At 36.2% G+C, this 14,409-nt stretch overlaps 1 protein-coding gene across 4 annotated transcripts in view; it reads left to right on the top strand.

The window, feature by feature from the left end:
- ATM (ATM serine/threonine kinase) overlaps positions 1–1,882 on the top strand; it is a 149,897-nt gene extending 148,015 nt beyond the window's left edge. For all 4 annotated transcript variants that reach the window (XM_010862840.1, XM_010862844.1, XM_010862841.1 and 1 more), the window contains 2 exons: positions 1,195–1,331; positions 1,426–1,882. In XM_010862840.1, coding sequence (XP_010861142.1) covers positions 1,195–1,331; positions 1,426–1,609 — 321 coding nt within the window. In that variant the 3' untranslated portion in view covers positions 1,610–1,882. The remainder of the gene's footprint in view (positions 1–1,194; positions 1,332–1,425) is intronic.
- The last annotated feature ends 12,527 nt before the right edge of the window (positions 1,883–14,409 follow it).

A 14,409-nucleotide genomic window follows, 5' to 3' on the forward strand; every position in this document is an offset into this window, starting at 1 on the left:
CATAGAAGTTAAATAAGCAGGGTGACAATATACAGCCTTGACATACTCCTTTTCCTATTTGGAACCAGTCTGTTGTTCCATGGCCAGTTTGAACTCTTGCTTCCTCACCTGCATATAGGTTTCTCAAGAGGCAATGGAATATTACTCAGCTATAAAAAGAAATGCAGTTGAGTTAGTTCTAATGAGATGGATGAAACTGGAGCCTATTATATGAGTGAAGTTAAATCAGAAAAAAAACACCAATACTGTATATTAATATAAATATATGGAATTTAGAAACACAGTAATGATAATCCTACATGCAGGACAACAAAAGAGACCAAATGTAAAGAACAGACTTTTGGACTCTGGGAAAAGGCAAGGGTGGAATGCTCTGAGAGAATAGCATTGAAACATGTATATCACCACATGTAAAACAGATGACCAGTGCAAGTTCGATGCATGAAGCAGGACACCCAAAGTCAGTGCTCTCTCTGGGCCAACCCAGAGGGCTGGGATGTGGAGGGAGGTGGGAAAAGAGTTCATAATAGGGGGACACATGTATACCTCTGGCTGATTCATGTTGATGTATGGCAGAAACCATCACAATATTGTATAAAGTAATTATCCTCCAATTAAATAAATTTTTTTTTAAAAAGTATAGTCTGAACTTGAGTAAAGAATAGCTTTAAAGTGTAGAAATATAATAAATTAATTAGATTAAATAGTACTAAAAAAAGTAAGAGATTGGAATGTCAGGTTTATCACTGATACAACTGTTGGAGTATATGGCTTAGAAGTAAGGTCCAAATAGACTTGCTTCTGCTGTCCACCGCCCACAACCTAATCTGTCCCTTGGTCCAGCTCACCTGGAGAATTGGGGCCTGCAAACAAATGTTCTTACCCAGGGCCATACTCGTCAAGAGGTGAGAGAGAAGGAAAGAACGTGACTAGTGCTTGTGACCTTTTAATTGATCAGTTTCTGTCAGGAACCATGGTCAGACAATGTCACAGCCCCCAGTTGGGAGGAAGAATGGATTCAGATGGGAGGAGAAGCCCAGAGCATCGTGTTAGTGCAGTTTTCTCCACAAGGAGGCATGAAGCACATGTGATAAATTTGCCCCTCCATCCCAGTCAGCTGCCGTGTGGTTGGTCTCTATTATAATACTGTTCAGAGTGCACATTGTTCTTCTAATGCATATGTTCTCTATCTAGGTCCTCCTATATGATCCTCTCTTTGACTGGACCATGAATCCTCTAAAAGCTTTATATTTACAACAGAGGCCAGACGATGAAAGTGAGCTCCACTCCACTCTAAATGCAGATGACCAGGAATGCAAACGAAATCTCAGGTGAGCAGGATCTGTTGACAGTTGTTCCGATTCTCCTGTTCCCAAGACCCTTTAAACTGTTCTACCTCATTAAAATCTTTGTTTTTGTCATTAGTGATATTGACCAGAGTTTCAACAAAGTAGCTGAACGTGTCTTGATGAGACTGCAAGAGAAACTAAAAGGAGTAGAGGAAGGAACCGTGCTCAGTGTTGGTGGACAGGTGAATTTGCTCATACAGCAGGCCATGGACCCGAAAAATCTCAGCCGACTTTTCCCAGGATGGAAAGCTTGGGTGTGATATTATGCATGTGATTGCCTTGGATTCAGCCTTTATAAATTGTATTTTGGCCTTCATTGTTAACCCACCCACATACTTTGAATAAGTATTAATATTGAACTAAGTGAATTACTGTGTTTTTTAAAAAATGTTTAATACTTGCTTCAGTTCCCTAAAGCTGCATTACTAGTCTCAAGCCCTTTAGACATAACTGTCAATCATGCTCTGCTGCTGCTGCTGCTAAGTCGCTTCAGTCGTGTCCAACTCTGTGTGACCCCATAGACGGCAGCCCACCAGGCTCCCCCGTCCCTGGGATTCTCCAGGCAAGAACACTGGAGTGGGTTGCCATTTCCTCCTCCAATGCATGAAAGTGAAAAGTGAAAGTGAAGTCGCTCAGTCGTGTCTGACTCCTAGCAACCCCATGGACTGAAGCCTACCAGGCTCCTCCGTCCATGGGATTTTCCAGGCAAGAGTACTGGAGTGGGGTGCCATTGCCTTCTCCAAATCATGCTCTAATCATGCTAAATATTTGTTTTTTCTTCTCAAGTACATACTTGTATCAGTTTCAGTAGAATCACTGAATCAGTAAAATCACTGTTATAGTCAGAACAAATAAATATACTGCTAACTTTGATGAGGTTTTAATTAAAACTTGTTTCCCAGATATTATATATGAATGATTAATTATTTAATATTAGTCTATAAAAGGAAGGAAAAACTTTAAAATTGTAACCATCTATATACCATCGTAAGTAAATATGTTGGATTTTCAATAGTAAGGTCACATTCAGTGCTGCTCAATAATGAAGATGTTACAATATGGAGAACAAATTTCACAGATACAGTATGGTTACCTTTTTTTTAGAAATGTTTATTAGACTTTCTCATTCTATTCTCTTTATCTTTTAAGCTCTCTGTGTTTCCAGTACTTTATCTTTCTATAATGCCTTCATATCTGTCTTCTAGTTCATGAATTCTCTTGTCGCTTGCTATATAATATCCTTTTTAAACTATTCACTAGATTTTTCCTTTAAAAGTTGTTATTCATTTCTAGGTATGTACCATTCTTCAGATTTTCCTATTATTTGTTTCATGATGTCCAGTTTGTTTTTTTTAACTTTAGGTTCTGTTTGTATCTATTGGTTCTTATCTTTGGTGGACTGTTTATCCATGTATTATGTGATTTTATAAGGTGAGCTTATTTTCAGTAGGACCTTCTCATGGGAATCTTGAGTGACCTGGGTTAAGAATAATTCTTTCCAGAAAAGCTTTATATCTGGTTATGTCATAGTTCCAGGGCTATCACTGACAGAGGACTACTTTTACTTTAATTTCTTGGCTTCAGGGTTTCCTGACCTGAAGAGAACCATACACTTACTGAGGGAAGACTACCAGGCCAAAACAGACATTTTCCCTCATTATGTCCCTGTGCTAGTGGGCTGGTACAAACCTGCGTGTGTCCCAGCTTTACTGTGGACACAAGGGGAGGTGCATTTAGTTATTGCCCACTGCCCTTTTAAAGTCCTCTTAGAGGTGTTACAGCTGAATTCATAGATTAGTGAAACTGGCAAGTTTGCTCTGGTTTTTAGTTTCCTTCTGAAACTGAAAATTTCTGACCATAAGAAATTCCTCTTTCTTATAACTTCTGTTATGCATTTAAAAATCATTTCTTGTATCTTATCTAGCATTTCTGTGTGTTTTGTTGGCAGGGAGGGGTTTAGGTATCAAGTTTGATATATAGCTAGAAACAGAACCCTTCTGTCCACATACTGTCAATAGACAAACAAGTAAAACTACTGACTTGTCTGACTATAATCCTCCATCCTTAGGAAACTGTCCGTATCTGCAGAGATTAAGAAATGGGTGGTAGAGCTTTCTTTTTATCTGTACCTTAGGTGGTTATGTAAGCAGTTTCTTCTGATGACAGGTTCATATTTGTTTCTTTTGCCAATGTCAGGTTCATTTGATCTCTCCACCTTCTCTTTTCTCCAAAAACAATCTCCAGAACTTTTCATACTATAAATTTCTTAGTTTGGTTTCTGGGAAACTGTTTTTAAATTTTCTATTTTGCATTTGAAATTAGAAGCTTATTGTGATATGTATTTTTTTCTTATAAACTTCCTAAATGAATATTTAATATATATTGGTAGGTTTATTACCACAGTGAATCGAGGGAATACAGTAAACTTAGGATGTCTTTAAGAAAGCCTTGAAAAGTAAAAAGGTTTTTAAAAATTAAAAAACCTTGAAATATTGATGCGTGGAATAAGAAATGATCAGCTAGATGATAGTATAGGTAAGTGAATTAATTGCTGATTCTTACTAATTGATATATCCAGATAGTTTTGAGTAACATTATTAATCTACTTTTCAACCTTGAATGATATGCTGTAAAACTCCTATCTTATTCAGGCTATGAAAAGCTTGCCAGATAACAACCAGAGGGAATAGCTAATTCGTAGGTGATAGAATTAAGATTCTAAAAATTATGACATCAGGAACACTATTTGGAAATGAATAAGATAGAAATTTACTGGGAACAAATAAGGAGTGGTTGAATTTCTTAAATATTTATGATAGAATATTTATTGTATCCTTAGTACCTGACATATCTTATATGCAGCATCTTTTGCAAGATTAGTGATATTATCTCAGCTTCCAGCTGGGGAAATAAAGTAACTTGTCCAAGACCCAAATATAATAAACTGAAGAAGGTACAGGTTTAATACAGACAGTCTTTAACATAGAAATCTTTCAAGTGAAAAGAATTTAGGCTTCACCAGTCAGTTGCTCATAAGGTCACTGGAAACCAAGGAGAGAAGCTACTAGAAAAGCAAATAAATTATAGACTTAAGAGTTGTGTTCAGATTAAGGGAGATAATATCCCTTCCACTATTCTCTGTGCTGATCATACCACCCCAAAATATCTTCCTAATTAGTAGGTAAAATAAATCCATGGTCATTATAGTATATACTTAAAATATATATGCTTAGAAATGGCTAAAAATTTAAATATGGCTTAAAGCAAATAAACACAAAGAGGAAAAACTTTGGTCTTTTTAAAGATTAAAGTAGGCTAGTCTTTAATTACCTAAAAGCTAGTATACTGCCTTGAAATGTGGACATATATGCCACTTTAAATATTTTAATTGCATCTTAATGAAATTACATATTTTTTTGTAGATTTATTTCAGTACTGTTGAATGTATATCTTTATTATTCTGTTCTGTTCAGTTCAGTTCAGTCACTCAGTCATGTGAAACTCTTTGCAACCCCATGGACTGCCATGCATCAGACTTCCCTGTCCATCACCAACTCCCAGAACTTACTCGTATGTCCGTTGAGTCAGTGATGCCATCCAACCATCTCATCCTCTGTCATCCCCTTCTCCTGCCTTCAGTCTTTCCCAGCATCACGGTCATTTCCAATGAGTCAGTTCTTCACATCAGGTGGCCAAAGTATTGGAGTTTCAGCTTTAGCATCAGTCCTTCCAATGAATATTCAGGACTGATTTCTTTAGGAGGGACTGGTTGGATCTTCTTGCTGTCCAAGGAACTCTCAAGAGTCTTCTCCAACACCACAGTTCAAAAGCATCAATTCTTCGGTGCTCAGTTTTCTTCATGGTCCAACTCTCACATCCATACATGACTACTGGAAAAACCAGAGCTTTGACTCCATGAACCTTTGTTGGCAAAGTAATGTCTCTGCTTTTTAATATGCTGTCTAGGTTGGTCATAACTTTTCTTCCAAGGAGCAAGTGCCTTTTAATTTCATGGCTGCAGTTATTCTGTTACCTGTTTTAAAATAAATCTTAAAAAAAATATATGCTGACTCATTCATTGTATTCAAATATTTTGAGTGTTTTGTGTGCCAAGCATGGTGCTGGTTCATAGGGAGACAGCAGTAACCTGCTGCTGCTGCTGCTGCTAAGTCACTTCAGTTGTGTCTGACTCTGTGCGACCCCAGAGACAGAAGCCCACCAGGCTCCCCCGTCCCTGGGATTCTCCAGGCAAGAACACTGGAGTGGGTTGCCATTTCCTTCTCCAATTCATGAAAGGGAAAAGTGAAAGTGAAGTCGCTCAGTCATGTCTGACTCTTAGCAACCCCGTGGCCTGCAGCCTACCAGGCTCCTCTGCCCATGGGACTTTCCAGGCAAGAGTACTGGAGTGGGGTGCCATTGCCTCCTTCGCAACAGTAAGGTAGAAGGGCATAACCATCCCTGTAGAACTCCTAGTCTGGGGTATATAGGCAGTTTACAGTGTAGTGTGAACTGGGAAGTCTGCTACACAGGAACAGACCAGTATGATGTATCTCTTTCTAAATAGTTTTTCTTGATTACCTTGTGACAGAAAGCCAAATGAATGCTCTTTTTTGGAAGCAGAGGCCAGAGAGTGATCTAGTTGACATTTCTGCAGTCTATAAGAAATATACTACAATATGACAGACACAAAGATTGTGATACTCTAAATGTGAAGTTTGCATTCTGCGTATTTATCATTTTTAAAAAATCAGTAACTTTGGTCTTCTCTTAGAGTTTCAAGTTCCTTTGTCCAGTTTCTGAAAAAGTGAATTTTGCATAAATATAGTACAAAGTTTTTACAGACATTAGACTCTGAATTTGATGAATAAGGCAAAAACCTAATGAAAATTATTCCCTGAAAATCACTTTTCCCATGAGGTACCGCATGTATAATTTTTTTTAACATACAGCAATATGTAAAAGTACATACTTTTACACTAATGTACAATGTGTAATTCTAAAGCAGTAGATCTTAGGAGGTTATTTTACTTTCCCACTGCCCCCATTTAGCAACATCTGAAGACATTTTTTGTTGTCACTAACATGGTGAGAGCATGAAACATTGACACATAATGTTCAAAGTGTAAGGTTAGTACATATTTCCAAACCAGGAAAGAAATGGTCATGATGTGGCTTATAGATCTTGCGTTGCTTGTGTGTGTTCATAGCTGGTCACCTATTAATGTGATTTGCTATTTTTTAAAATTGTAAAATAGATGTAACATAAAATTTACCATCTTGACCATTTTTAAGTGTACAGTTCAGTAGTGGTATAGTACATTCATACTGTAGTCCAGCCAATCTACAGCATACTTTTCACCTTGTAAAAACTGAAGTTCTGTACACATGCACAGCTCCCCATGCTCCCCTGTGCCCAGCCCTTGGCAAACACCATTCTATATTCTATCTGAATTTCACTGCCCTTGCCACCTCCTATAAGCATTTGTCTTTTTGTGACTGAATTATTTCACTGGTTTACTATTTCACCTTATTATTAATGTTCATTCCTGTTGCTGTATATCATAATTTCTTTTTTTAAAGACTGAAAGTATCCCATGGTATGTATAGATCGCATGTTTGTCTATCCATTTATCTGTTTATAAACATTTGAGTTACTTTTCTCTTTTTGCTATTGTAAATAATACTGCTATTGAGCAGGGGTGTACAAATATCTCTTTAAGACTCTGTTTTTAATCCTTTTGGATATGTACCTAGAATTGAAATCACTGGATCATGTGGTACTTCTATTTTGGATTTTTTGATGGAAACACCATGCTGTTTTCCATAGTGGTCAAAGTGTTTTGCATTCCTACAAACAGTGCCAAAGGGCTTTGATTTCTCCACATCCTCACAAACACCTGCTATTTTCTGATTTTTTTGTTTCAATTGTAGCCATCTTAATGCATTTTCTGTCATCCTTACAAGAAAAAAAATTGTATACTTTTTATAAATCCAATGAGTTATTTCAAGGAACAACCAGTTTTAGGAGGAAAACAATTGTCTGTTGACAGTTCTGAAAACCTGGTTCTGCTTTGTTTAATGTTAAGTTATATGAAAACCACCCCAAAATGTTGCCTAGTATTAGAATATTCACTGTAGATTATAATTCTTTGTAAATACCTAATATTTCTTACTGCTTAAGCAGTATTTAAAAGTTTTATCCATGATTGTGAAGAGTTGGAAGAATTTTAAGAGAGAAAATGGTAATCACTCAGCTGGTTGCAGATTTTTTTTTGCGGGGGGGGGGGTTGTTTGTTTTGTTTTTACTTTATCTTTTTCAATTGAAATATTGTTTATATACAGTATTATGTTAGCTTCAGGTGTACTCAATGGTGATTTGACATTTGTGTACATTATTAAATCACTTCCATAAATCTGATAACCATCTGTCCCTATATAAGGTTATTACAGTATTATTGACCATATTCTTTATGCTATATGTTATATCCCCCAGATTTATTTATTTTATAACTGGAGGTTTGTACCTCTTAATTTCTCTTCACCCATTTTGCCCCCTACACCGTCTGCCCTCTGACAACAGCCTATTCTCTGCATCTGTGAGTCTTCTTTCATTTTGCTGTGTTTTGTTTTTTAGAATCCACATGTGCGTGACATAATGCACTATTTGTCTTTCTCTGACTTATTTCACTTACTATACTTACTCTACCCTCTAGATTCATCTGTGTTGCTGCAAATGGTGATATTTCATTCTTTTCTTAATGGCTGAGTAGTATGCCATTATATATATGCCACATCTTCTTTATCCATTCATCTATTGCTTGACACTCATGTTGCGCTTATTTCTTAGCTATTGTAATGCTGCTATGAAAATTGCAGTTCATATATCTTTTTGAATTTTGTTTTTTGTTGGGGGTAGACATCCAGAAGTGAAATTTCTGGGCCATATGTCAGTTCTCATCTTAATTTTTTGAGAACCCTCTAGAACTTTTTCTCATAAAACAGTGCACCATGGTTTCCTTTTCCTCACATCCTTGTCATCAACACTTGTAATTTGTTGTTTTTATGATGATGGCTCTTTTGAGAGGTATGAGGTGATAACTCATTGTGGTTTTGTTTTGCATTTCCTTGATGATCCGTGATGTTGAGCATCTTTTAATATGTCTGTTGGCTATCTGTATGTCTTCTTTGGAAAAAATATCTATTCAAGACTTCTATCTTTTCATTGGGTTGTTTGGTTTTTTGATGTTCAGTTGAGTATATTTTGGATATTAACCTCCTATTGGATTTGTCCTTTGCAAGTGTCTTTTCCTTTGCAATAGACTGCCTTTTCATTTTGCTGATAGCTTTCTTCTTTAATATAATCATGTTAGTTTATTTTTTTGTCTTGCTTTCCCTTGCCTGAGGAGACAGATCAAAAAAAGGTATTACTTTTTTTTTTTTAAGATCGATGTCAAAGATCATACTGCCTTTGTTGTCTTCTTGGAATTTTATGGCTTCAATTTTTAATTTAGTTTGAATTTAGTTTTGTATATGGTATAGAAAAATAATAGTCCACTTTTATTGTTTTGCATGTAGCTATCTGATTTTCTCAACACCATTTATTGAAGAGGCTATCTTTTCCCATATTTTTGATTCTTTGTTATAGATAAATTTACCAAAAGTGTGGAGGTTTATTTCTAGTCTTTCTATTCTGTTCAACTGATCTGCCTGTTTTTATACCAGTACCATCCTGTTTTGATGACTGTAGCTTTGTAGTGTTGTTTGAAATTGGCAAGCATGATAACCACCAGCTTTGTTCTTCTTTGCCAAGTTTGCTTTGGCTATTCTGGATCTTTTGTGTTTCAATACAATTTATAAAATTATTTGTTTGGGTTCTGTGAAAAATGCCCTTGGTATTTTGATAGGGATTGCATTAAATCTGTAGATTGCCTTGGGTGGTATAGTTATTTTAATAATATTCTTCTAATCTATGAGCACAGTATATCTTTCCATTTGTGTCATCTCAATTTCTTTCAATAATGTATTTTAGTTTTCTAAGTATGTTGGAAAAGTTTTACCTCCTTAGATTTTTTCCCTAGGGATTTTATTCTTTTTGATGTAATTTTAAATGGAATTATTCCCTTAACTTTTCTTTTTCATATCTTGTTTTTAGTGTACAGAAACAAAACAGATTTCTGTATATTAATTTTGTGTCCTGCAACTTCACTGAATTCCTTTATTAATTCTTATAGGTTTTTGGTGGCATCTTTAGGATTTTCTATATATAGTGTCAAGTCATCTGCAAACAGAGTTATTTCTTCCTTTTCAGTTTGGATTCCTTTTATTTCTTTTTCTCATCTTACTGTTATGGCTATGAGTTCCAATACTGTGTTGAATAAAAGTGGCAAGAATGAGCATCCTTGTCCCATTCCTGATCTTAGAGAAAATTCTTTCAGCTTTTCACCATTGAGTATTATGTTGGTAATAGGTTTGTCATATGTGGGCTTTATTATGTTGGACTATGCTCCCTCTGTCCCACTGTCTTTGGACTTTTTATCATAAATGGGTGTTGAATTTTGTCAAAAGTTCTGTGTTTATTGAGATAATCATGGGATTTATTCTTCAATTTTTTAATGTGGTATATTTCGTTGATTTGTGGGTTTGGAATTGTCCTTTCATCCCTGTATAAATCCCACTTCATGGTATATGATCCCTTTAATATGTGGTTGAATTCCACTTACTAATATTTTGTTGAGGATTTTTGCATCTGTATTTGTCAGTAATTTGGTCCTGTAATTGTGATGTCTCTGGTTTTACAGAGTGATGCTGGTCTTACAGAGTAATTTTAGAAGCATCCATCCACTTCAGTTTTTTTAAATAGTTTGATAACAGGTGTATATTTTTATTTAAATGTTGAGCAGAATTTAGTTGAAGTTATCTATCTGGTCCTGGACTTTTGTTTGTAACTTCTCTTCCTTAATTTCTGGTTTCATTTATTTGGGCCTTTCTTTTTCGTGATGATTCTGATAAAAAGGCTTGTCAATTTTATCTTTCAAAGAACTACCTCTTAGTTTCACTAATCTTTTTTTTTTTTTAATCTCATTTCATTTATCTCTGCTCTGAGTTCTATGATTTCCTTCCTAATAACTCTGGGTTTTGTTTGTTCTTTTTCTGATTCTTTTAGATCTAACTTTAGATTGTTTATTTGAGATAATTCTTGTTTCCTGAGGTAAGATTGTATTACTATAAACTTCCCTCTTAGAGCTGCTTTGCTTTTTTTCCATAGATTTTGGATCATTGTGTTTTTATTTTCATTTGTCTTTGGGCAGTTTTTAATTTCCTCATTGATTTATTTAATGACTCATTGGTGGTTTAGTAGCATGTTGTTTAGCCTCCCCGTTTTTGTGTTTTTTGTAGTTTTTTTCTTGTAGATTGATTTCCAGTGTCATGCCATGTGATCAGAAAAGATACTTGATACAATTTCAATCTTCTTAAGTTTATTGAGACTTGTTTTCTGGCCTAGCATGTGGTCTTTCCTGGAACATGTTCCACATGCACTGAAAAGAATGTATATTCAGCTACTTTTGATGGAATGTATTATATATGTATTGTAATCTATCAAGTTCATCTGGTCTAATGTGTCATTTAAGGCCCGTGTTTTTCCTTACTGGTTTTGTCAGATGATCCATCCATTGATGTAAATGAGGTGTTAAAAGTCCCCTTCTGTGTTATTACCAGTTTCTTCCTTTATGTCTGCTGATGTTTGCTTTATGTATTTAAGTGTTCCTATGTTTGGTGCACCCCGACAGTTTTACCCTTTTGGATGGATCCCTTCATCATGTAATGTCCTTCTTTGTCTCTTGTTACAGTATGTGTTTTAAAATCTATTTTGTCTGATATAAGTATTGGTATCCTGGTTTTCATTTGATTTCCTTTTGCATGGAATACCTTTTTTTCATCTTATGACTCAGTCTGTGTGTGTCTGTAGATCTGAAATGAGTCTCTGGTTGGCAGCATGTATGGGTCTTGTTTTTCTGTTCTGTGTCTTTCAACAGTCAACATTCAACTGTTCTGAGTCTTTCGGTTGGAACATTTAGTCCATTTACATTTAAAGTGATTAGTGATATACATGTTTTTATTGTCATTTTGTTAATTGTTTTCTGGTTGATTTTGTAGTTACTTTTTGTTTCTTTTTTCTTTTGACTTCTTTCCTTGTGAATTGATGGTTTTCTTTAGTTTTGTGTTTAGATTCCTTTATGCTTCTTGTGTGTCTATTATTGGTTTTGGTTTCTGGTTACCACAAAGCTCCCTATAACATATAAATATAGCCAGTTTCATGGTGTTGAACCATTTTAGCTTTTGTTTGTCCTTGAAACTCTTTATCTCTCCTTTAGGTCTGAGGGACAACCTGCCAGGTAGGGTATTCTTGGTTGTAAGTTTTTGCCACTTAATCACGACACTCCCTTTTGGCCTACAAAATTGTTGCTGAAAATTCAGCTGATTCCCTATGGAGGTTTCTTTGTATTTTACTAACTGCTTTTCTCATGCTGCTCCTGAAATTCTCTTTACCTTTCATTTCTGTGATTTTAATTAAAAACTTTTTTTTTCTTTTGGCTGCACTGGGCATCTTCTGGGATCTCAGTTTCCTGACCAGAGATTGAACCCCAGCCCACAACAGTGAAAGCCTAGAATCCTAACCACTAGACCACCAGAGAACTCCCTTTGCAGTTTCAATTATGATGTGTCTTTATATGGACTTCTTTGAATCATCTTATTTGGGATTCTCTGTACTTCGTGAGGAGAAGGCAATGGCACCCCACTCCAGTACTCTTGCCTGGAAAATCCCATGGACAGAGGAGCCTGGTAGGCTGCAGTCCATGGGGTCGCTAAGAGTCGGACATGACTGAGCGACTTCACTTTCACTTTTCCCTTTCATGCATTGGAGAAGGAAATGACAACCAACTCCAGTGTTGTGCCTGGAGAATCCCAGGGACGGGGGAGCCTGGTGGGCTGTCATCTCTGGGGTCGCACAGAGTCAGACATGACTCAAGCGACTTAGCAGCAGCAGCAGTGCTTCGTGAACTTTGATGTCTTTTTCTTTCCCCGTGTTAGGAAATTTTTCAGTGATTATTTATCAGATAAGTTATCTTCCCTTTTCTCTCTTCTTCTAGGACCCCTATAATGTGAATGCTATTAATAGTATGTTCTATGTTGTCATAGAGGTCTTTTAAACTATACTCATTTTCTAAAATTATTTTCTCATTTCTCTGTTCAATTTGGGAATTTCTACTACTGTGTCTTCTAATATGATGATCCATTCCTTTGTATTATCTAATCTACTGTTAATTCCTTCTAGTATGTTTTTTATTTCAGTTATTTTATTTGTCAACTGCTTTTGGTTTTTCTTTATATTTTCTGATTCCTTGCTTAAATCGTCATGGTGTTCTCTGTTCTTCTCCAGAGTTCAGTGAGCACATTTACAATCTACCTTGAACTCTTTATCTGATAGATAAATATTTTGTTGTTAGATAGATAGATGTTTAGTTCTTTTCCTGATGTTTTGTCTTATTCCACTATTTGGAACATAAATTTCTATCTCCTCATTTTGCCTAATTCTCTGTGTTTATTTCTATGTACTAGGTAGGTTGGTTAGCTTTTCCAATCTTGGTGAAGTGGCCTTATTTAGAAAACTTCTAGGGCGCCTAGCAGCACACTTTCTCTGATTCAGTTCAGTTCAGTTCAGTTCAGTCACTGAGTCGTGTCCGACTCTGCGACCCCATGAACTGCAGCACGCCAGGCCTCCCTATCCACCATCAACTCCCAGAGTTTACTCAAACTCATGTCCATCAAGTCAGTGATACCATCCAACAATCTCATCCTCCGTCATCCCCTTCTCCTCCCACCTTCAATCTTTCCCAGCATCAGGGTCTTTTCCAATAAGTCAGTTCTTCGCATCAGGTAGCCAAAGTATTGGAGTTTTAGCTTCAGCATCAGTCCTTCCAGTGAACACCCAGGACTGATTTCCTTTAGGAGGGACTGGTTGGATCTCCTTGCAGTGCAAGGGACTCTCAAGAGTCTTCTCTAACACCACAGTTCAAAAGCATCAATTCTTCAGTGCTCAGCCTTCTTTATGGTGCTATTCTCACATTCATATGTGACTACTGTAAAAACCATAGCTTTGACTAGACGGACCTTTGTTGGCAAAGTAATGTCTCTGTTTTTTAATATGCTTTCTAAGTTTTCCATAGCTTTTCTTCCAAGGAACAATACACTAGAAGGAATCAGTAGCAGAGTAACTGAGGCAGAAGAATGGATAAATGACCTGGAGGACAGAATGGTGGAAATCACTGCCACAGAACCATATATAGAGAAAAGAATGCAAAAGATGAAGACAGCCTAAGAGACCTCTGGGACAACATTCACATTATAGAGGTTCCAGAAGAAGAGAGAAAGGACCTGAGAAAATATCTGAAGAGATAATAGCTGAAAACTTCCTGAACATAGCAAAGGAAATAGTCAACCAAGTACAGGAAGCACAGAAAATCCCAGGAAGGCTAATCCTAAGGAGGAACACACCAAGACACATGGTAATCCAACCAATAAACATTAAAGGCAGAGATAAAATATTAAAAGCAATAAGGGAATAAAGACAACATGCAAGGGAACTCCCACCAGACTATCAGCTAATTTCTCAGTAGAAACTCTACAAGCCAGAATGGAATGGCATGATATATTTAAAGTGATGAAAGGGAAGAACCTACAACCAAGAATACTCTATCCAGCAAGACTGTCCTTCAGATTTGATGGAAATATCAAAGGCTTTCCAGACAAGCAAAAGTTAAGAATTCAGCACCACCAAACCACCTTTACCACAAATGCTAAAGGAACTTCTCTAGGCAGGAAACACAAGTGAAGGGAAAGACCTACATAAAATAAACCTAAAACAATTTTAAAAAATAAAAAAGACAGTAGTACCATATATGTTGATAATTACCTTGAAATGTAAATGGATTAATGTACCAACCAAAAGACATAGACTGTTTGGGTAGATGAAAACTTATGCATGTATTCACGTTCACAT

This window comes from Bison bison, unplaced genomic scaffold (assembly GCF_000754665.1).
Source record: "Bison bison bison isolate TAMUID 2011002044 unplaced genomic scaffold, Bison_UMD1.0 scf7180017864485, whole genome shotgun sequence".
Lineage (NCBI taxonomy): Eukaryota > Metazoa > Chordata > Mammalia > Artiodactyla > Bovidae > Bison > Bison bison.